The 21,632-nt window shown below is 36.7% G+C and overlaps 1 protein-coding gene across 2 annotated transcripts in view; it reads right to left on the bottom strand.

Annotated features, from left to right (window-relative positions):
* Window positions 1-321: 321 nt before the first annotated feature.
* GALNT1 (polypeptide N-acetylgalactosaminyltransferase 1) overlaps window positions 322-21,632 on the bottom strand; it is a 58,110-nt gene continuing 36,799 nt past the window's right edge. For both annotated transcript variants that reach the window (XM_010019566.1, XM_010019567.1), the window contains 8 exons: window positions 16,567-16,774; window positions 15,290-15,460; window positions 13,830-13,947; window positions 12,699-12,879; window positions 5,110-5,249; window positions 3,927-4,025; window positions 3,235-3,369; window positions 322-1,976 (listed from right to left, as the gene is read on the bottom strand). In XM_010019566.1, coding sequence (XP_010017868.1) covers window positions 1,830-1,976; window positions 3,235-3,369; window positions 3,927-4,025; window positions 5,110-5,249; window positions 12,699-12,879; window positions 13,830-13,947; window positions 15,290-15,460; window positions 16,567-16,774 — 1,199 coding nt within the window. In that variant the 3' untranslated portion in view covers window positions 322-1,829. The remainder of the gene's footprint in view (window positions 1,977-3,234; window positions 3,370-3,926; window positions 4,026-5,109; window positions 5,250-12,698; window positions 12,880-13,829; window positions 13,948-15,289; window positions 15,461-16,566; window positions 16,775-21,632) is intronic.

Raw genomic sequence — 21,632 nt, 5'->3', positions numbered from 1 at the left:
TTCAGTATCTTTCTGGTAAATGTACCATACCATTACTTCCATAAACCCACTTCGACCTCGTAAGATTTGCAGAGCTATCCAAACACAGGGCTCAATGAAAGACAAGCAGATACTTAGATGTTTTATCTGACATTAATCCCACAACATCTCATTATGTTGCTGAAGTAGCAACATAATACCGCAATTTGTTAGCATTTCCCCTGCTTTGTGTACAAAACCTCTTGCATATGGCTGCAGAAATAATGGAGATAACACTGACTAAAGCAACTTGGAATAGAAAATCTAAAATGGTCGTAACAGCCAAATATAATTCCACACAAATTTTGCATGAGTCTAAGTTTAATTTGCTTTACAGGACAGTTGGCCAAACAATGACATTTATCATAAAAATATCCTCTCCATTAAGCAAATCTCATTTTTCTTTCCAAAAGAAAATTCAATGTATACTCTGAGCGTTCAGTGGCTCATTTTCAAGATCAGCCCACACAGATTTTTCTTAACAAAACAAAACAATCCAGTTAAAAAATGCAGACCAATGTAATGACATAGTCATATTGCTTTTGGCTACGTTAACTTTAAAAACCATGCCAATTTAGCTATTTTTCTTTAGGTTTTATTAGAAAAAAGTAGCAGATCAACATTACAATTCAGAGTCTAATCTAAATATGCACTTGACAATGAAGCACATCTGAAAATGAAGTGAAAAAGGATCCCAGAAAACCTTCGGTTTGCCAATCCCCTGCTACCCAATTCATATATCTTTTCTTCTGGCTTTCCGTTGACTGAAATCAAACAAGGAACAAAAAAATTTATTGCTATGAAAATAAAACCGTAGTACAGTAGTATGAGGCTTGGGCGCTAAGCGTGTTCCATCAAGTTAACTTAATTTCAAAGTGTACTTAAATCTTTTGTTTGGCCATGAAAGTCCATAAGCTGAGTGACCCAAGTATAAACTGAAATGGCAGGTTTAGACAAAGAAAAGGTAGACAGCATGTTAAACCTCCAGTTTTCAGACAGTAATAAAAAGATACAATTCCAACAGCCAAGAAATTAAAATAAAAAAGAAAAATGTTGATCTGACATTCGAGAGCTAAGTTTATTCTTATGCTCATCTTGTTTGCGCCCAAAAGAATTTTAGACTAGCCAGAAAGAAAAGAAAAAATTGTATTTATGGACTATCACACAATTGAAAAAGAGAAACAATTGCCTTTTGACATGGTTATTTTCCCCCACTGAGGTATAAAATCTACATATAAATTTGATACTTCACTATAACAAATTGTACTTTTCATAGTTCTGATTTAGTTTCCATTAAACCCTGTTTACGTCTTGTTTTTAAACCACAGAATTCTTAATTCATGTTACTGAATCTGGTTTCCAGCTGTCTTTCATTTATTTGTATATCTATATTTAGTAGTCTGGTTACCACTGCTAACCAGGAAAAAAATATTCTTGGAACTTTCTTCATTACAACAGCACTTTCAGCAGAGGTTACCGATGTGCAAGCAAACTACAACGATATGCAGCTCTTCAGAGAAACTATTTCATTGATTATGTTTCCACTGTCCAAACATTCTCTAAATTATTTGCTGGAAGAAACTCTTTCGATCTTGTAAACATCAGTGGGTGCAGTTTCGCTAGTATGTGTGGAAGTTTCACATCCTTATATAGGAAGGCTGGTTCACAGCTACTTGAGAAGCTGCAGGAGTTCTAACAGCTGACAAACTGCAGATTCTGCTGAGCAGAAGTTTCTTCTGTTGCTACTTAACAGTGTAGTCAAAGTATCAGCCGAGGTAGCCCAGTCAATCTTTGCTTTTCTTTAGAACCTCTCAGAATATTTCTGGAAGGGTGACATTGCGAAGCAGCCACTGCTGGGAGCGGCTGCCATTGCAGTCTCTGATGCTGGGTACCTGGCTGTCTTCTTCGGTGGCTTTGTCCAGGCACTGGTTACTGTTCACATGCAACAGGGTTAATTTCTTGAAGACAAAATAAAAAGAAATCAGTTCTACAAAAATCACCAGGCATAAGCTAACCAAAAGCTTCTAGTGGCAATTAAAATTCTTCCATAGGTAAGTAGGAACTAGACAAGACCCCATGGTCACTGACTCCAGATCCAAACCCTCAAAAACACTTAAATATGCTATTTGATGGTGCAGATAATGAAAGCTTTGCTCTATGAAAAACAGAAAAGTCTGAACTTGTAAATGATGTTCTTTATCAAGCAATATCCACCATTCTTTAAGTAGAAGTATTCTGGTAAGATATACAACATCAATTATCAGTTACAATAGTAGTTTTGATCAGATTAGAATGAACACATTGAATATGTATTCAAAAGCATGCTTCATTCTCAGTTGGGGACACAAAACTGACCTTACACTATGTTCTTTTAGTACCTATGGGTTTGTTTTTTTTTAATATTTTCTTTTTTAAACAACAAAAAAGGATGTGTACAAATTCACATACATCTTTTCCAATACCTACTAATCTTACTTATGCAATCATGTTTCGTAAATGCCTTTTGCAATAACTGAATTAACAAGCCTGAGAACTATTTTTTCTAACTGCCAGAGTTCTTGACTGCACTACTCAATAACAAAATTGGTTTTAGGGCTTGCAAATCAAATTAATGATAAATGGATCAACAGTCAATGACTTCTAGATCTGGCAGTTCAACATAGGAACTTCAAAGTAGATTTAAACATTATGTACAAGAAAGAGAATAATTAAAATAAATGGTTTAAGAATCTCTATCTTAAACACATCACAATTAGGAATGTAACATTTTCTTTGTAATTTTGGGATAATTTTTTATACATAAAAAACAAATATCTGATTTTTAAATTAGAACAGTTATTTCCTTTTAACCTTGTGCAAGGTAAGACACCATGTGCTGAATTTGTCACAAGATTGTTAGCATTATCTTTTACTGGTCCAGTAGATAACTGGAATACTTTTCCAGTGTTGATCTCAACACTACACTGGCATACTATCTTTCTCCAGTTAGAAAATATTCTTCTAAAAGTTTCCCCAAAACTCACCAGCTAATTAAATCAATATAGACGCCCACTGAGCAACTGCATGATAAAACAGCAACAGAAGGAACTTAAATCCTGACTTTGCTTCCTGTTTTGGCTGTCAAATAGTGGTCCCATGCTGGAATATGTTGCTTTGTAGGCTCATGTGAAAACCCAGGTTGTCTCATTCTAATTTACAAGTCATTAGAAGACTTACCACTGGATCATATTCCCAAAGCTGATTTCCTTTTAGATGGTGGCACTTGAGCATCGTTACTGGGCCATTAAGTTTGGATACGTCTAAACACAAATCATCTGTTCGGATTTCTTTATTGGCAGTATATGAGAAAACCTAGACAGAAAACGAATGAGAGGAACTGAAAAAAAGAAACAGGAGGATCCCCAGCGTAGATAATCTCTGTATACTGGAAAACAATTCAAGACTTCTTAACAAAAGTACAACAGAAGAGAGATGTAAAATAAATTCCAGAACTGACACCCAGAAAAATGTGTATTAAAACCAGCATTTTGGGAACAGGCACTTTGTTTTAAAGAACTGATAACCGATAGGAGGTCTAACCAGAAGACAGTTCCAGAGAATCTACAGGAGGTGAAGTCTAGCTTGTAGCAGTCTCCTCCTCCTGTCATTTCCTTTTTGACATGAAAGTTGGTCTAAACCCTATTGCAATCAGGCTTCAAAAAATGGCAAATCACCAACAAATCTTTTGATGCTTTTCCTCTTACAGGCATCTTCTTTGATAAGGGTTTCCCTAAACTTTACAACTTAAGCATATTCTAAAGATAACTATTGAAAGCATCAAGCAATTGTCCTAATGAGAAGTAGTGTTCCAAATAATTCAATACATTAAGATATTTAAAAACAAAAAAAAAATTAAATAAAATTATCACCTGATTGCCACCCATTCCATGGCAGTTAAAGATTCCAACTTTCTCATTTTCTTTTCTTGCCATGTTATCCAGACATTGATTTGTCTCTACATTTCTTATCTACAAGTGAAAAGAGCATATCACCAAAGGTTGTTACTTTTAGAAGAGAACTAGGTCTGTATCAAAACAGCTCTCTCAGCTATACGCCAGAAGTTATGTGAATGAAATATAAAACACAGGAACCGTATTACAATGAGAGACCACTGCCCAAAACTCCAAAGCAAATTTTCAAGCTACCAGCTTGCAGAACCATGTTTGTTTCTTTGCTTTCTTTTGGGGATCTTTCCATGCTGGGGACTCTTTTCGCTCAAAGACTCAGCTACAACAGAATGGACACAATTAAGTCTCCAGCCCAAAACCTTCAGAAGTTTTAAAGCACTCTCCTAGGCATGGTGGGTTTAATTCCCTTTGAAAGCAAGGGTGACTGGGTTCAATTTCCTCACTTCTTGAGTTACAGCCTTAATCCCTGTATTACTATATAGTAGGCAGGCACAAACATCAAGTCTCCTGACAGTCATGCAGCAACATGAATGGCTGCTCCAGTTTTCAAAAGCATTTCTTTTAAAAACAAACGTACAAAATCACCCTACAACAGGCTCAATATTTCGCTCAATATAACTTGAAGTGGAAAGTAGGTGCCTACTTATTTAGGAGAACATCATCTGTACTACTTCTACACTTAAGAAACTTTAAAGAAAGAAACAGAGAAATGCCCAGCAAGGCTTATGGATCACAGGAATTTGCTGGTCGCTGATGAGGAGTTTTGGGGTAAAACTCAGAGCATTTTTTAGGCAAAGCCCCAGCTAGACCTGGTCTAGTTTTTTTAAGCAAAACTCTGTTCATACTATACAGAGAATGCTATACAGAATGTTCTCCATAACAATACATTTCTGAAGGAATATTTCTAAAGTCCTTCTATGTGACACTAAGTACTGTAATAAAAAAAACAGAAAACATTCAAATTCCAGGACTGTATACCAAAGTTCTGTTTTCTGCCCCATTTTGCAAATCACAGGAGCCCAGGTGCAAGATACTTGAACTTTGCTGGAGATAATTTGTTTGTGCTACTCAGTTCAGAATACAAACAACTTGCTGTGCAATGTACTTTACCCAGGGTAGATAAATACACAGGATAAAATCTTACCTCTCCCAGAGAAAAGTAATGGCGTGGAATTTGGGAATCAGGATAAACATTCTCCAGGTACCAGGAGAAAGGCTTGCACTGGAGTTTGCGTCTCAGTCCAAGTCGTGATGATATGTCCCCATAATCAACTTTAGTAACACCTGTAGAAACAAAGTTTTGTTCAGTGGCTGCTAACAAACATTCTATAATTCCACTTAACACAAAAATCATCAGTATAATTCACTGTTTGCATGAAAGACACTCTTTAGAAAGTCATCCAAACAAAGGGATGATTTTATTTATTTTAAATATAGCATTATGCTGTTTATATTCTCAGAGAGGATATGTCAGTCACTACCTGCAACTTCTTTTTCCAGATAATTATTCAGAAGATGGAAACACTACATCTGTGCTCACACGACAATTTCTTACCTGTGGTTTCTGGAACAATTTGAATGCAGTTGCTTACTATGCTATCAGAAGAGAAAGGCTGAAACTGTTATAGTCACTAATGCCAATTTATCCCCCCTATGGCAAATAGGGTGTGTATCTATGCAGCATAACATAGCAGTCTGCCTCTGTGGAGCAAGGAGAATTCCATTTTAATTTAATTCTGTAAGCCAGGCAGCACCTGCTGGACCCTTCATCATCTATCTAACTGCACAAAGAGACAGTCAGAACACAGCCTTCATACAGGGGACTAAGCCTTTAATAATTCAGTATTTGTTCAATATAACTGCAGCACTTGCAGGAAGTATGTTCACCATTAGGACTGTTATCTTTTTTTTTTTTTGTGGTATTTTGCTTGCCTTTTTTCTACTTTACTTGTTTATCAAAGTGCTCATTCTTCCTGTATCTTCCCACTCCTTTATGGTTATTTTAATTCCTTCTGAAAATTATTTTGAGCCAGTCCCATCTGCATATGGGTTGAGGAAGACATGCATGATCAACAGACTTTTGCCTCACCAGAATTAAGCACTATTGTCATCGATATTCTAATAACCTTAATTAATTAAGGGTAAGATATTGCTAGTTTTCAGGCATCATGTTCTCTTTGTATTTTCCACACTACACTCCATACCACACCGGCCAAAATTAATACACTACCAGAAAACCCAAACAAAGGAAAAAGAACAAAACCAAGTTTTAGCAATCTAAATTCCCCTCATAGACCACAAATATGGCTCAGCTGGCCACCACGCTATAGACTTCCATACATTTTTCAGTAATCCTTCCACTTAGAGGACTGCGAATTACCTCTACAATTTTTGACCTTTGAAACTGAGTTTGAGTCATTTCTAAGTTGGCACACTGTTATTAAATAGACCTGCCAGCAGATGGTGTATTTCTACTCAATTAGGAGAGAGAATGGCATAATTTCAGCTAAATGTCTGTAAATATCAATAAAAACATTAATATTTTCAATATTCCAGGGGGAAAAAAAAAAAAGGAAAAGTTACCCAGGCTTTTTAAAAAAAAAACCAACAAAAAACCTACAACAAAATCCAACAAAAACAATCCCCAATACTCCAAACTCTGAAGGCTTTTTGACAAAGATGCCATATTAAAGGAAAGCTTGTTCTTTAATGAAATATCTCTTGGAACAGAATCCCAGGAAGTTTCAGTCTGGGCTTTCCAGTCACAAAATAAATCCTCAAGCCAAAAACACAAGACAAACAAACCACCCCCCAAAACACTGCCCTATCTTCACCAAAGCAAATATTTGCTCTACACCAAAAGGAGCACTCTTTCAAAAAGTAATGAAGTAAGAAGAGAAAGGCTGTACCAACCAAACACAGCTAAGTATGGAGTTGTTCATTTTTCAGTGACCAAAAAGCAGCTGATGGATGAAACAGTTATGCCATCCTCACAACAACCTTATGATATTCAGAACTCATTCATCAGTTTGCTACTGACCTTCAGAAAACAACACTGTTAAGGCTTTGTCACATCGCTGAATAGCAGTAAGAATTAAAGTTATACTCACAAACAATTAAATGCAAAGTGATAGTTAATAGCATACAAGCATACTGTTTCTTAAAGTAGTTTTAAATGTCACTGCCTAGAAAGAAAAGTGCCAGCTGCTTTTCCCTCCAATACAATTAAAGATGTGCATTATATTCCATTTTATCATTTTTAGATGAAAAGATTAAAAAAAAAAAAGTCCTCTCTGAAGTTAGATTTGCACCAAACCATATACACGCATATAGACTACAATTAGCATGAGATTAGCAGATGGACTGAGTAGCAAAACTGGTATAGTTGCTGTAGGGGTGTCCTCTTACAAGGCTGAGTCACTCTATTTAAGTTTCTATGTATGTTACCTTATGTGTATTACTCAAAACTAGATTGAGTGTTCCTATACATCTGCACTATACAGTGCAGCAGCGGTTACTTACAGGTAACAGTTCTGTTACAAAACCCCAACCCAAATACAACCAAACTAGGAAAACTGCGAAGTATAAAACACAAAAATAAGTACATGACTAAATCGTTATTCCATCCACAAACTGTTAAAATTTACATACACAAACAGTGATATATACCTTCGAGCGGTTTTGTACATTTTTAAAGGCTGAGAAAAACAAACAATCCAACCAAAACAACCAAAACAAACAAACAAAAAATCCCCTACAAACCGCAAAACGAGTTCAAATCTTCCTCCCAAGAGACAATTAGGCCAGACTCTACAAGTATGTGCTTCATGAGGAGAAATCATGGCCACTAGTTGTTCTTTCAAATACTTGGGTTTGGTTCATTTAAAAAAAAAAAATAATCAGAAATACTATTTAACAGTCCTTGCCACTGTTGTCTTTCAACACACAATGTTGGGGTTTTTCCCCATCTTCTGCCCCAAACCCTAATTACATTAACAGCCTGGACCTCGATGACTATTCTATTTGTCTCACAGCTTGCTATTTGCTGTAGGAAAATTTTATGCCTTTTCTTCCCACACATATGCTTAAAGATGCCTCAGAAATATATACTGATAATGTAAAAATCCCCACATCAAACTATCAAATCACACCATCAGCAGTTCTTTTGTATAAATGTAAGATCTATCTCAGCACTTGCTTGTTATGCCACTATTCTTGAAGTTTGGTATGCAGTATTAGACTACTCCGATTAGTAACATATAATGGTCTTTCCTTATATCTTTACAAAAAACATACATCTAATGTTGTTTCATGAGTACTTCTTCAGTTTCATTTTCTTTGCCACCTTGTATTTAAGCTTCCCACCAGCCATGTTGCAACAGATTTGCCATCCTCAAAATTTCAAAAGAGCTGAAGATTTTCTTGCCAAGTTTAATATGTGGCAATATATTTATGCTAAACTGCTTTGGGGGAAAAAAAATAAAAAAGGAAGCATGATGTTTTCATCGTGATTATAAATTGCTTAATCATGTTCAAAAACACAGTAGGAAAACTTTCATCTAAAGCTAGTCTTCTGTAAAAAAATCATAGAACCTGTTTTTATTTAGTATTATGAAACTCAATAAGCAATAATAACTTTAAATCAATTCAAATGCCTAAATTATTTGCATTCCCAATTAACACTAATAGGGAATACTAGCTGAAAACAAGAACACATGGAATCATTCAGTACGTATTTTGAACATAGGCTTAGCTACACTGCAAGATGTGGTCTCAGTCCCTTCTCTGTCCTTCCTATCAACCATAAATAAAGACATGATCCATTTGCAGTCTGCATACATTGAACTTACTATGGTTGGCTAGAGACAAGTGCATGCAGCATTAGAAGCTAGGCATACTGATCTAGTTTTTAGGATATGTCTTTGTCTAGATGGCTCCTGCTCAGGTCATTCTGCAATGCTGTTTTCTCAGGCCATCGGCTGCCCACTTAGCCCCAGTGCAATGGAAGATAACTTCTGGTCAACAGTAAAATTAACTTCCCTACAAGCTAGAAAGGCTCTACCCAGGCTCACCAGCTGGGATGTGAGAGGCTGCTGAATGACAAGGATGCATGCTGAACAAGGAGTAGGGGAGTGCACGTAGGAGCTGTAACCCAGAGTCACACACACCATGGGGAAGCCACACAGCCTGAAAGTATCCACACTTCACCTTTAGGTAAAGGATACCAGCAAATTCTACAACTGTCAGTTTATCATTAATTAGTAGTTAGAAGGTCAGGGGGAGGTAGCTGTGGTGTGCCAGCCTAACGCTTTGCAGCTGCTGCTGCAGAAAGGGGCAGCTTTCTTCTTCTCAGGCTCAGCCTCCTGCGCAGCACACAGGTGCTAACATAACCAGTAGAGAGCCAGCCCACAGAACAAGCAATCCTGACAAGTTCAACTTGAAGCAGTCGACACAGATGAACAATCAACCAGGAAAGGGAGGTGAATCCCTGTCACCTGCTGTGAAAAGCAAAGCACTTTCCCCTCAGAGCAAGCTGTTAGACTGACATCGTCATCTAGCGAAGCCTCACCGTGGACAATCTAGTCCTAGTATTTCAGACTGGAGAAAGTGGTGAAAGGCCAGTACTAGAATAATGAAGTGGCAGAGTTCACTGAACAGGACGACTGGAGACAGGAATCAGACTATTCACCTGCACGTGATGGATCTGTCTTCTGAAAGCCTAAGAGGAAATGGTCTGGGAAACAGCTCCCTGCTGTAACACATGACTGTGAGGAAAGCTGTCAGCTAATGAAAAAAGACTACAGCTAGTGCCATTACTGTCGTGGAGAATAGCTGTTTCGTGCAACGAGATAGACTGGATTTTGGCTGAGCAACAGCTGCTGCAACACTTTCCTGCCCAACCTCCATCTGTAGCTAACCATTTTAAGCAGAGAGATGGCTTCTAAAATGCATGAAAGCTTAAAACAGACAAGTAACAATTTCTACTAGGCTGTACTTACTAAAGAAAAAAGGATTACAGGCTTACTTTTCAAGAGGGCAGCTTTCCATTTAACTACATTACATCAATAGTAAAAAGTCTCTTGAGTTCCTATCATTCAAGCAGTAAGCTGTTTTGGTTTTTTTTCCACAGACAACACAGATTACATGAAGTGGGAAAGCTACCTGAGAATCTTAAATTTGCTTTTCTGGACCAATCCCTCTGTGATTCAGTCTTAGGGGTGCAGAAGAGAAAGGATATAAAGGAAGAAAAAAACTTCTTGTTAGCTAGGCTCAATGATGTCTGTCAGCATATTACCTCCTACAAAATCCAATTTTCTCATCCATGTCAACTAACAAGAAAAAACCTGGGTGCACAGAGGATTGGCGGTTTTCCTTTTTCATCTGCACCCATTCTTGCAAACAAGCATCAGCTTAAAATCCTCACCTTGCTCCTTGCAAGAACTCATGACACTGTCACAGTAATACTGAAAGTACACTCTGTACTAGCAAAGAGTTTTACAGATCACACCCTGGACTCTGCCAGAGGGTCACTACACCATCCTTCTGCAAGAACTGAACATTTACATTTTTATATTAGAAAGATACCTGGAAAAGCAGAGTATGGCTATATAAGCCACTGTAGCAGAGAGTCACTGAGTTCCTATTGGCCAGGAAGACTGAAATTTACACTGACCTTATTTTGCTGTCAACAGGTTAAGATCAGGGTCTGCAAGGCTCTGATAAGATTGGAGATACTAGAATAACAACAGCAAGGTGTTTGTGAACTTCCTGAAATAGTAGTCCTTTCTAGTTAATACCTGCTGGTTCTCACAATTTACATGGATTTGGGGAGAGGCATAAGCAGCGCTGAGTACATTTATCTGTTCATTCTCCAAACAACAGGTATTATATCGTCACAGAGAGTGATCCACAGTACTAAGTACTCTCTTCACAGCCCAGGCAATAACCCAACTTCAGAATAACCCAACTTATTCAGGTATTATATGACCCTATGCTTGAAACACTTTGAATTCTAGTATCAAACTTCATTGCAGTGTCAATATGGATATGGGTACACAAATGAGATTGTGCGCCAGCCGGCAGGCACAGATGCTCTGAGAGGCGCTTGGCAAGAACACATCTCTATCCAACACTCATTCAGGCTATTAGCATACAAACTATGCAGACAAGCGTCTTTTGAAAGAAAAGAAAATATATAGTGCAGTTACAGATAACTGCTGAAGTTACTTTCACCATTTCAAAAATCTTACCACATTCTCTTTTAAATTAAACTCTTTCACTCCTTTTCTCCAACAAGAGAACTCATATATACCACAATACTGCAAAGCTGTGAAAAAAAGTCCTATCAAAATAACAATCCTACAGAATTCAAATAGTGTAACAACTTCTTTTTGTACACTTAGCACATGAAATGGAAAGACTTTACAGATTATATATAAAGTAATAAAGCCTGATCATGGTGTTCATTAATTTGTTTTTAAGAATTAGATTATTTTTATAGTTAGTTCCAGCTACTCAGTACATTTTAGTATCTAGCTTGACATGGATGCCTAAAGCCAATCTTAACCAAAAATGACTGCATCTATCTATTTATATACAACTTTCCTGAACATCTGTGTCATGTTTGAATTTATAATGCTTCATTAATAACAACACAAAGCAGTAATCATAAGCTGTTAGCTTCTGATTTCACCTAGGAGGCTTTGAGTAGTAGCAAGATTGGGGTTTTTTTTTCTTAAAAAACCAAGCCTACACAGTCCTGAGTGATACATTCTCCTAAGACAAAAAAACCCACCATAAATCCACACAGTCAATCGTTCTCATAAGTATTCTTACAATCTGCAAGCTAAAATTTGACACTGTTCAGACTCATACTGCATTGCATTACAGCTTTTAAATTTCAATACTAACGCAGGTTTAATAGGCAAGTCATAAGGAAATATTAGTTTTAAAGATTTCTTTGGAAAAGCAGATGTGCCATATAGAACTACCACTTGGTATGTAAGGTCAAATGTCTCTAATGTCTCACGTATTTAGAAAGGATGTCTGATGCCACCCAAAGTTTGTCTCTCTGTCCTTTTACGCAACAAAAAAAACATTCTGTAGTAGAAAGTAATAATTCAGTATTTCCCAAGCCTCTTTTCTTTTCCTGATTTTTTTTTCTCCCAGAAAGTTTGAGTTTATAGGAAATTTGGTCACATATTTTACATCTTCTTGTTTACTTAACACCAATTTTAAGAAACATAATAAATACCATCATAGGCAAGTATATTGGCAACTTGCCCCTATACTCTGGATAGTTAAATGCAAACTCCACCAAGTCAGATGATGTTAACTTCTGCTACTCCTGCTGCAGCATTTCACTTCTGATCTATTCAACCTGGAATGCCTACAACACAGAGGTCAGAGGTCAAACTGCAGCACATTATAAAACATATTAGGATGGCTAGTTTTTAGCATTATGGTTGACCTTTTTGATGTTCCACAGAGCTTTAATTCTATTGCATAGGAAGCTCATTCATAAATTACGTGCACGTTAAAAAACAAAGACTACTTCAGGGCATATTTTCTGGCTAATAAAACTATTTTTCAATTAAGACCTTCCTTTTCGTACATCTTTCTTGAGTTTTGTCAGACAAACTTCAAAGCAATAACATTTACTCATGTTCCTTCCCAGCAGTAATAACATCTTAACTCTGAATAGGTATTTCTCATAACCAAAGACCTTCTCACCTGGGGAAATGATGTAAAAAAAGTTTTTGAACTCATCCATCCATACTTCTGCAAGTCTCCTGTTATTTTTGTTGATTATCTGCCCTGTACCTCCTGGAAAAGTGTACGGTGTTGCTTTTCTGAACACATGCCCAACGTGTGAACAAGTTACAATTTCCAGAGTGCCACCACACTGCCAGATCTGAAAGTGACAGAACAATAATGGTATAACTTCAAGTCATTAAACAAAAGTTTCAAAATGTTAATCACTTGATTCTGTTCAACTTGGAGAAACAACATTAGTTGAGGTCTAGAACAAATACATACTGCATGGAAGAGAAACGTATGCCTGCTTCCTGCTCAACAGATAAAGATGCTCATAAGCCTGAGTAAGGTCACATAAAAAAGAGTATGTCAGGCCTCACAGCAATAATGCATCAGCAAGAGACTACTTTAGAGAACTGGGCAAGCTGACAGTGAAGGAGAATGTCACATGAATCACAGGAAGTAACAGGTGGTTACTGTTTCTGTCCAGAAACGTCCATTATAAAATAGGATCTCCACGTAAAAAAACATACACTTCCCAAGTAGTTTCTGAAAGTAATTTCAATTTTATTTTAGACCTCTGACCACGACAGATTCGGAAAGCTGAACTACTCCAGAAATATCCACCTACACACTCTGAACTGGTAAGTAAAACAAAAGGAAATAGGAAATTTGGTAGGAACAAAAGTGAGAACAACTCTGGCTAAGTCCGCATTCAAATGAACACATGCAGTCATTAAGTTAGAAAACAGCAAGGAGAGTTGGACAGAGGTACACATTTCACTGACATATTAAACCATGCACTGGTGGTATCACCCTTAACTTATGCTCCCCCAATTGGCTTTTTTAACAACTCCTTTTAACACACACACACATTCATTCTTCAGAATGAGCACCCCAATCTTTCGATCACAAAGCTCTGCAAACTATTCACCATGCACTTCTCACTGACAAACAGAGTCTTTGTGTATCACCACTGGAGGAACTTGACAGGAAGCGAAGTGCTAACTGCAACAGGAGAGGACACTGATGCAGGCAGCAGATAAGATTTTGCAGAACTCAAGATGCACTGTCCTGAGTAACAAAACACTGAAGAGTTTTACCTACCCTGAAAGAAATTTCCAAGTTTTCTCCACCCCAAATATCCATTCCAGCATCATATGTTCCAATTTCCTGAAAGTAATCTCTATCTATTGAAAACAGACCTCCTGCCATTGTAGGCGTCCTGGGGTGGGGGAAAAGAAGACAAAAAAGTAAGTGTCAGTCACTAAAAACATAAATAAATTTCACACTTACAATGACAAAATAGCTTTTAATTTCCCAAGTTCCCAACACGTTCCTTCTCATTGGCTTCCATCCAAATCCAGTTACCATTAATGTACTTCTTAGCTCAAAATTTTCCAGAGATGAACCAGTTAGTGACAGTTCTTCTTATTTTCTCACTTTAAATTGGAGTCCACATAGAAAAACAGGCCATAGAAAGCTGCTGCTATTCCTGACAAAGACTTCTGCCTCCAATGCTGGTAGCTCACAAAAAAGAAACCAGTTTCTTACAGGAAATTTATACTTCTGGCAACTGCTCATGAAACTTATGGGAGGCCATGAAGTGGCACTGCTTGCTTTTACAATTATTGCTTTGTACAAGAAAATTATACAGTCAGGGTTACATCTAGATTTTCTTTACAAAATCCTTAGTGGTATGAAAAATAAAACTGTGCTGGTTTCCCCTGTGCTGAATTTCTCCCAGATTTCCTTTTTTTTCTAAGTCAACAATTACACAATAGGTAAATTGTATATTAGGCTAACAATACAACTCTGTAGTTCAAGTATACAAGTTATTTACACTTCTAGCATAGATTATTTTCTACTCCTAGTCATTTTCATGAAACACTTTGGGCTTTTTCAAGAAGACACATAAAATACGAGCTAGGTCACAACCTAACTAAAAATGCGTGTGGCTTTCTTCCCCTGAGAAAGAAATTGGGGTGGGGGGTGTGTTACAATTCGCCATATTGTGGGAAGATCTCTTGATTTCTTAAATGAAAATCAAACAAAAACCAGTAAAGGCCATATCCTCAACTCCATGGTAAGTAAAGTTTGCCCACTTTTCAGAAGTGGCCAGTAAGGCCAGAATATATAAGTTAGCAATTTTTAAAAAGTACACGACACACAAATTCTCTTTCTTATTAACCTTTGTCATAACATCCAAGTATAAATTCACCTCCCACTCATGCACTTTGAAGATGTTAAGTTTATATATGTATGCACACACACAAATACACAATCATGCCATAAATGGATGCATCTTTCCAAAATGTTATTTGTTAGAAAAGAAACTTCAATAAAAACCCATGCATCAGTATAACAAAAACTAGTTAAAAGACAGTAATTCATTGCTGCCAAAAGTTACCAACAACCAATTCATGTAGAAGAACTTTTATGCTGTTCCTTTGATCAGTCAAAAATGATGCTACAACACAATTCATTAAGGACTTATAGATTAACCTGGAAAGACTATGAGCAAACATCAGGTGAACATTGTAACCCATTTAATAATTTCTCATTACCTAACAGGAAGAGTTCGGTCTCCTTTCCGTCGATCCATCTCTCTCTGAGGAACAGGATACCAACGAAAATTCAACTTCCAGTTGAATCCACCATAGGTCATGTCGGAACCTGCCATATATTCGAAGGTGTCATCGCTAATTACGTCAATGATCGGACACACTACTGTCCTCCTAGAAAAAGGAAAGAACCAAAACCTATTCATTAGAGTGTCCAAGAAGGTAGGGCTTTTGTTGCTTTGGTTTGTTATAGTTTAGATTTTTATAATGCCACCTCTTAACAAAAGTACTCAATAGATTATTGCCATGAGACATACTCTAATTCCGTCTTGCTAATTGGAGTTAATTAATCTAAAGGAAAAAGTGTCTTTCTAATAAAATTTTGGCAATACTAGCTCTTTTTTTAAATAGCATTTGCATTATTACCATAAATAAATATTCATCCCTTTGCAGGTGGAAAAATTGATCACAGCTCTCTCAGTGCTACACAGTGATTGTATAGAGAAGGAGGTTTTTGTTTCTAGTTAAGCAGTCAAAGTAACTTGCATGTTTTAAAATTGAAACTTGGTCATTAGCTCTGGGAAAGTAGTCTTATATGCTCTCAGGTCTAAGAAACAATAGTCATTGTTAACAAAGTAGAACTACTGCATCAAGGTTTACAGAAAGAGGCTTCCTTGTGCACTACCCTGATGTTACTAAAACACAAACTCACAGAAACTAATTATAATCATCTTAAAGACATTTAAGTAACTGCCCTCAAGCAGGCTTCCTCTCATGGAAAGCTCTGTAAAAAGATTCAGGGGTTGTAACTAAATTAAAAGGACTATTTAGTCGACAGATTTGCACAAATTGTAACAATTTATGTACTGTAGTCTCAAAGAAAGTGTATTAATGATAACTTAAAGGTTAGTATTATGTCTCAGCACAATGCTGGACAAAGATTCTTTAGTACTTGCAGTGTTTTCATCAAGTAATGCTGTATTTTGTAATGTTTCATTTTAAAGTGATTTTTATCTACAACCATAAGAACAAAATGGAGATCTGTAACACCACACATAATATCTAGTCTATTTCATATGCTGTTTACTAACAGATTAGTGTGCAACTACCGGGTTACTGCTCAGATATATGAATTTTCTGAATTAGCCTTTTATCCTTACACCAATGAGAATTTCTCCAGCTGTTCAGAATGTAGATATTGCTTGTGAGCTGTATTGTAATACTTGGAACATTTCTTAATAACCAAGAAAACCAACACGGACCAAGAAGTGGATAATTACCTGTCAGCTTTGATCCTTGCCAGCAGAGGTTCAAGCCAGCCTACTGTACATTCACAATGAGCATCTAAGAAGGTGATGACCTGCCCTTTAGAAGCAGCAGCCCCCTTTAATCTGGCTCTAATCAATCCAGATCGCTGTTCCATTCGAATCACATGAACAGGTACTTTTAATTTTTTCACATAATTCTCCAGTGGTCTTTTCAAGAAGTCTGCAAAGAATGATCAAAACCATAGAAACTGTCAGTCACACAGTTCAGCTTTTTTCTTTTTACCCTTTTTTTTTTTTAAATAAGAGACTTGAATTAACAGAAGTTTCCTCATTTCTTCTCTGTCCTTTTCCTATTTTCTTACTTTCTCAGCTAGTTTCTTCTGATGCTTATTCTACACTTCACAATATGCCCCTCCACATCTCCATGTGTTTCACTTGCTAGAGCTGGAAGTTCTTCCTCTTCACTTCTTCATTATAGAAAACACAAACATGAAGAGAGTGTATAATGTTTACACAGAAATCAGATGGAATAGGCAAGTTTTTATTACAGAGTAGACGTGACCCTTACTTTAAAAGACATATTAAGTGCTCTTGGACATAATTCTTCTCTACCACAAAATTGCAGAAAATGATCCAACTAGCTGAACATAACAAATTACCTCCCTCCGGAATGTAACATACAGGTAATTTCTTCACAAGCAGTTTAAAAACATGATAAAATTGATTTTTTAGTTGTGCTTTCTCTAGATTTTTCTAGCTAATAATTTTTCTATTAAATTATCACTGTTAACACCTCAAAACATAAATAAGGACAAAATCAGCTACACATAAATAACTGTAACACCGACAAACGTCACCTTCGCTGAAGAACAAATTATGCAAAATAGAACACCCATAACCGACTACCATATGCCTAGAGACTCAAAATTACTCGCATTACAAAGAAGCATTAGACTATGATGGATGATGCCAAAGGAAGAACGAAGAATTGAGGGAGAACGCAGTTGACAGTCCCAGAAACAAAATTCTGCAATAACTTGCAGATTTCAAGTCTGTAAAAGGCCAAATAGTCTTGTAACACATCTACAGAATATATTAGATTATACACTCAAAGCACATGGGAGTTGTACTACAACAGTGCAAAGCCTGTAGCAGGATTTAGCGTAAGACAGTAAGAACTCATACAAGAATAAACTGGGCAAGGGGAGAAGGGCGGGGGGGAGGGGGAAAGAAGCAGCACCACATGAACTCTTAATGGCTGTTTTGTAAATCTCAAGAGGCAGACCTGACCTGAGGGTGATTACCATTCCTTAGCACTGCTCCAGATGAATGAGTTCTAATTGCCTCCTCATTTCTTCTTCTCTGCGTTTTTGGACTGTCACTAAACCCCACAGAAATAAGTTCTGACACATCTTGAAAGCTGAACTGTGTTAAAAGAGCCTAAGCGGTTGATAGATCTTAAATATTTGCCTCCAGAGAAACTCAAAGCAAGTAAATTCTTATTTTGCATATTAACAGAGACTCAAATGAATAAATGTTTATTAGTACAAACCAAGTGTACATGTCCGAACATTTTGTAGGCCTTTTGAGGTTCAGCACAGAGATTATTTGGCTGACTGAATCTGTAGTAAATATAATCACATCTATTTACAGGGTAGCTTTCCAAAGCCACTAATTTAAAGGAACTAGTATTATGGTAATTTTTACAGTTTTAATGTATATGGCTTCCATGATATATGTAAATTGAATAAAACAGTGAAGCATCCCTCTCTGTGGTAACCATCTCATAAGCAAGTCACACAAATCAGCATGTTTCTCTACACATTCCAGGTGTAGTACTGACAAGCTTTTAAAGTAGTTTGAACCACTTAAAGCTGAATGAATATGGGCTGGGACATTGGTTCTTGAATGCACAGTTAATGGTAAAATTCTGCTGGGAGGAAGAGAGAAGGAAAGATTTCAATAATAGAACTGCAGCCAGTCAAGAACCAGCATAAAGCAAAAAGTCACTTTTTTTTCAGCAAAATACGCAAAAAGGTAAAGCCTGATATCTCATCCCTACAAAAGCATGGAAAATAATACAGGCATCAAGATTTCTGGTGTTGCTCTGCTACCAGCAGTTAGGATGAAATGCTCAAATCTAAGCAGCATATTTTTCCTCCAGAGCACTGTCTCTTAGAGCAACACACATCCCTCACAAACTGCTCCCTTAGTTCAAGTAGCAACAGCCTAGACTGGACTAGTCATACAACCAGGAACTAGTAATAGTTTCTTCTAAGGTGAGACTTGTCTTTTCTTTAAAAGAGACCATGGAATATGTTTTGGCCTATCAGTAATGCCAGAATCAAGCTGCAGAGATGATTTTCTATACAAACCTATTGGTCATGTGTATATTAAATCCTGTATTAAAAACGTAAATGAAAAGTTTTATGCATTACAGAGTCAGTTGTTTATGAGTGACCTAGGATGATAGCTGAGTAAATTTTTAGCATTGCCTCATACACTTCAGAGTAAGCTTTGATAGTATTTAACAAAAAAACCACCACAAACACAAAAACTCAACTCCCCCACCAAACAAACAAAAAACCAACACCAAACTCCCCCCACAAATGTTTCAACTTGGAAGCAATAATAATTCATGTATTTCCAGAGGCAGAACTTTTATTTCATTTAGCTCTTCCTCCTGGATATTCCTTTCAAACTTTTTCTGTATCAAAACAGTGCATAATTTTACCTAGGACTATCGACAGTTTAAAGAGCATCCTCTGTGGCAGCAGCGAACTAAGAAAGCCAAAAAAGCAAATGTATTCAGTCCAAGTCAAGTAAGTGCTTAAGCTGAAAAATATTTTGCCAATTCTGAGTCACATTTATATGAATATAAATGAAAAATTAAGTTTCAAACCATGCTTTTTTATGAAACTACAATAAAACACAGATTTATCACATAAGCATACAAACACAGTTTTAGGAAGTATGAATATTTTATAAGACATTACGGGCAGGAATTTAGTTTTGGTTACACTGCCTTGATCTGTACCTGTGTAACTAACTTCTGTGAGTGTATTCTGCCCTAATGTAATCTGCCTACCATGCTTGGCCATTCAATGCTGACCTAGTTTTAAGTACTGACTAAACCTGATTTCTCCTGTTAACTTTTTTTTTTTTTAAATAGTTACTAAAGATCAATACTTAAAAACATACAATTCTGATCAGTAACTAGAGAACAAGGTTACAGATGGCTCTTGTTTCCCCAAAGTTTTTCTTTTCAGTGTAAATAATTGGGTGCTATTATGCAAATTCATTCTTCTAAGAGCATGACACTAGCAGGTACAAAGTATGCTTCAGGCAAACTGAATGCTTACTTTATTCCAATTAATTTGCCTCTGATGCTAGAATTCAAAATACACTATCCAGACTTAACATTTTCTTTTTCTGGAAAAGTCTGCTGGTTTCGTTCAACACAAACAGACTGCTTAAGTAGCATATGCTAAACCCTTCAAATTTTGAGGCATCGTACCCTTACGTTCTGTTTAAAGCAAAAGCATGCTTGCTGGAACCATAAGTTCTTGGAAAACAAAGCAAAACAAATCCTTTCAGTAACTGTTGAAAATAACTACCAATAAAAGAAGCCGAAGTGATCTGCAATGAAGATCACAGATTTCAAAACTCTATTTGAACAGGTTCAATGACAACATGGAAAAAAGTCTGAAATGTTATATCTTTCAGCCTGGAATTAAGTTCCCTTGCTTTTATAATTAGCCCAAACCCAGAAAAGTTATCTAGAGAAAGCCACAGGCCTTTTTAACTCGACTATAATTCTATGGTTCATAATGACAATGTAGCTACTGCTATGTTACAATTGATATTTTCCAAAACAGAAATTAAGAGGCAAAGACATAAATAATACCATGTCTACATTATTTTAATATTAGTTTGCTCTATTTATAGGTCATATTGAAAGCTGACCTGTCACAATTAACCATTAGTACTGATTTGAACTAGTTCCAATGACTGTTTTGACAAATGAAACAGAGCATACTTGCAAAAACCTTCGCTTTCCTAGCAAAAGTCTGTACACAAAATGCACTATCTCTTTTTTATTAAGGGAGCATATACCTGCGCAATAACCTAGTGTATGCATTCAGAATCCAAATACCAGCATCTGTTAAAAAGAGGATTGTTCCCTGGGAACAACTCCAAGAGAGGTTTCACACACATTAGAACCAAAGAAATGTGAATTTTTTACATAAAGGTTGAAAAAGGACAAGAAATTGAGGGGTGTCATTCAAAATTCCCCTCAAGTAAAAACAATGAAAATTTGATCTTGTGCCTTTCTAAAAGCAAAAGTTAATCACACCTCTCTCATCTAATCTGGAACACATTTATGTAGTAGCCTTTTGCACAGGCATTCCTCCTCTGCTGCCAGAGTGTAATTGTATTTAAGGCCTCTGTCCCTTCTTCCAAATTGCACTGAAATTGGCTGAAGCAGTTAAAATTAATGTCAGGTAAGAAAGAAAAAGCAAGCGAGGGTGTCTGAGAGAGGAAAGGAACACAGACCAATAGGAGTGCAAACACAACCCAAATGCATGAGCTACACTTCCTTAGGAAAACAGGTTGGTCAGAACACCATTAGTTGATATGATCTTTCTTTAGTCCACTCAGTCCACTTAGTCCCCAGCCAGCTATACTCTACACCTACGTATTTTGTAATAGGTAAGTTAATATGCAATGGATCATATACACAAGCAACCTGAAGAAACTCATACTAACATGTTAGACATGAAGTGCAAAAATCCACTCCTAAAGTTGTTCAACTACGAATATTGTAATGCTTACTAACTACAGTAAAACCTCCTGTTAACCACTGCAATCCATGTATCATAATGCTATTTAGACCATACAGTCTGAAATCCAGTGTGTCTCTTCATACATAGATCTTGTTTGGAAAGATCTTGTTTCGACAACAGTCAGCCATCTTACTCTGAAGTTGGAATTACCATAAGCAGCAGAATACAGATTTTGTATCACTGCAATCAAAAGCATCAGGCAGACATGTCATCATGCTGGGTGCAAAACCC

Source organism: Nestor notabilis, unplaced genomic scaffold, assembly GCF_000696875.1.
Source record: "Nestor notabilis isolate BGI_N333 unplaced genomic scaffold, ASM69687v1 scaffold15368, whole genome shotgun sequence".
NCBI classification, from domain to species: Eukaryota; Metazoa; Chordata; class Aves; order Psittaciformes; family Psittacidae; genus Nestor; species Nestor notabilis.
The sequence above is the reverse complement of the archived record's forward strand: the minus strand, read 5'-3'. Positions and strand labels throughout refer to the sequence as shown.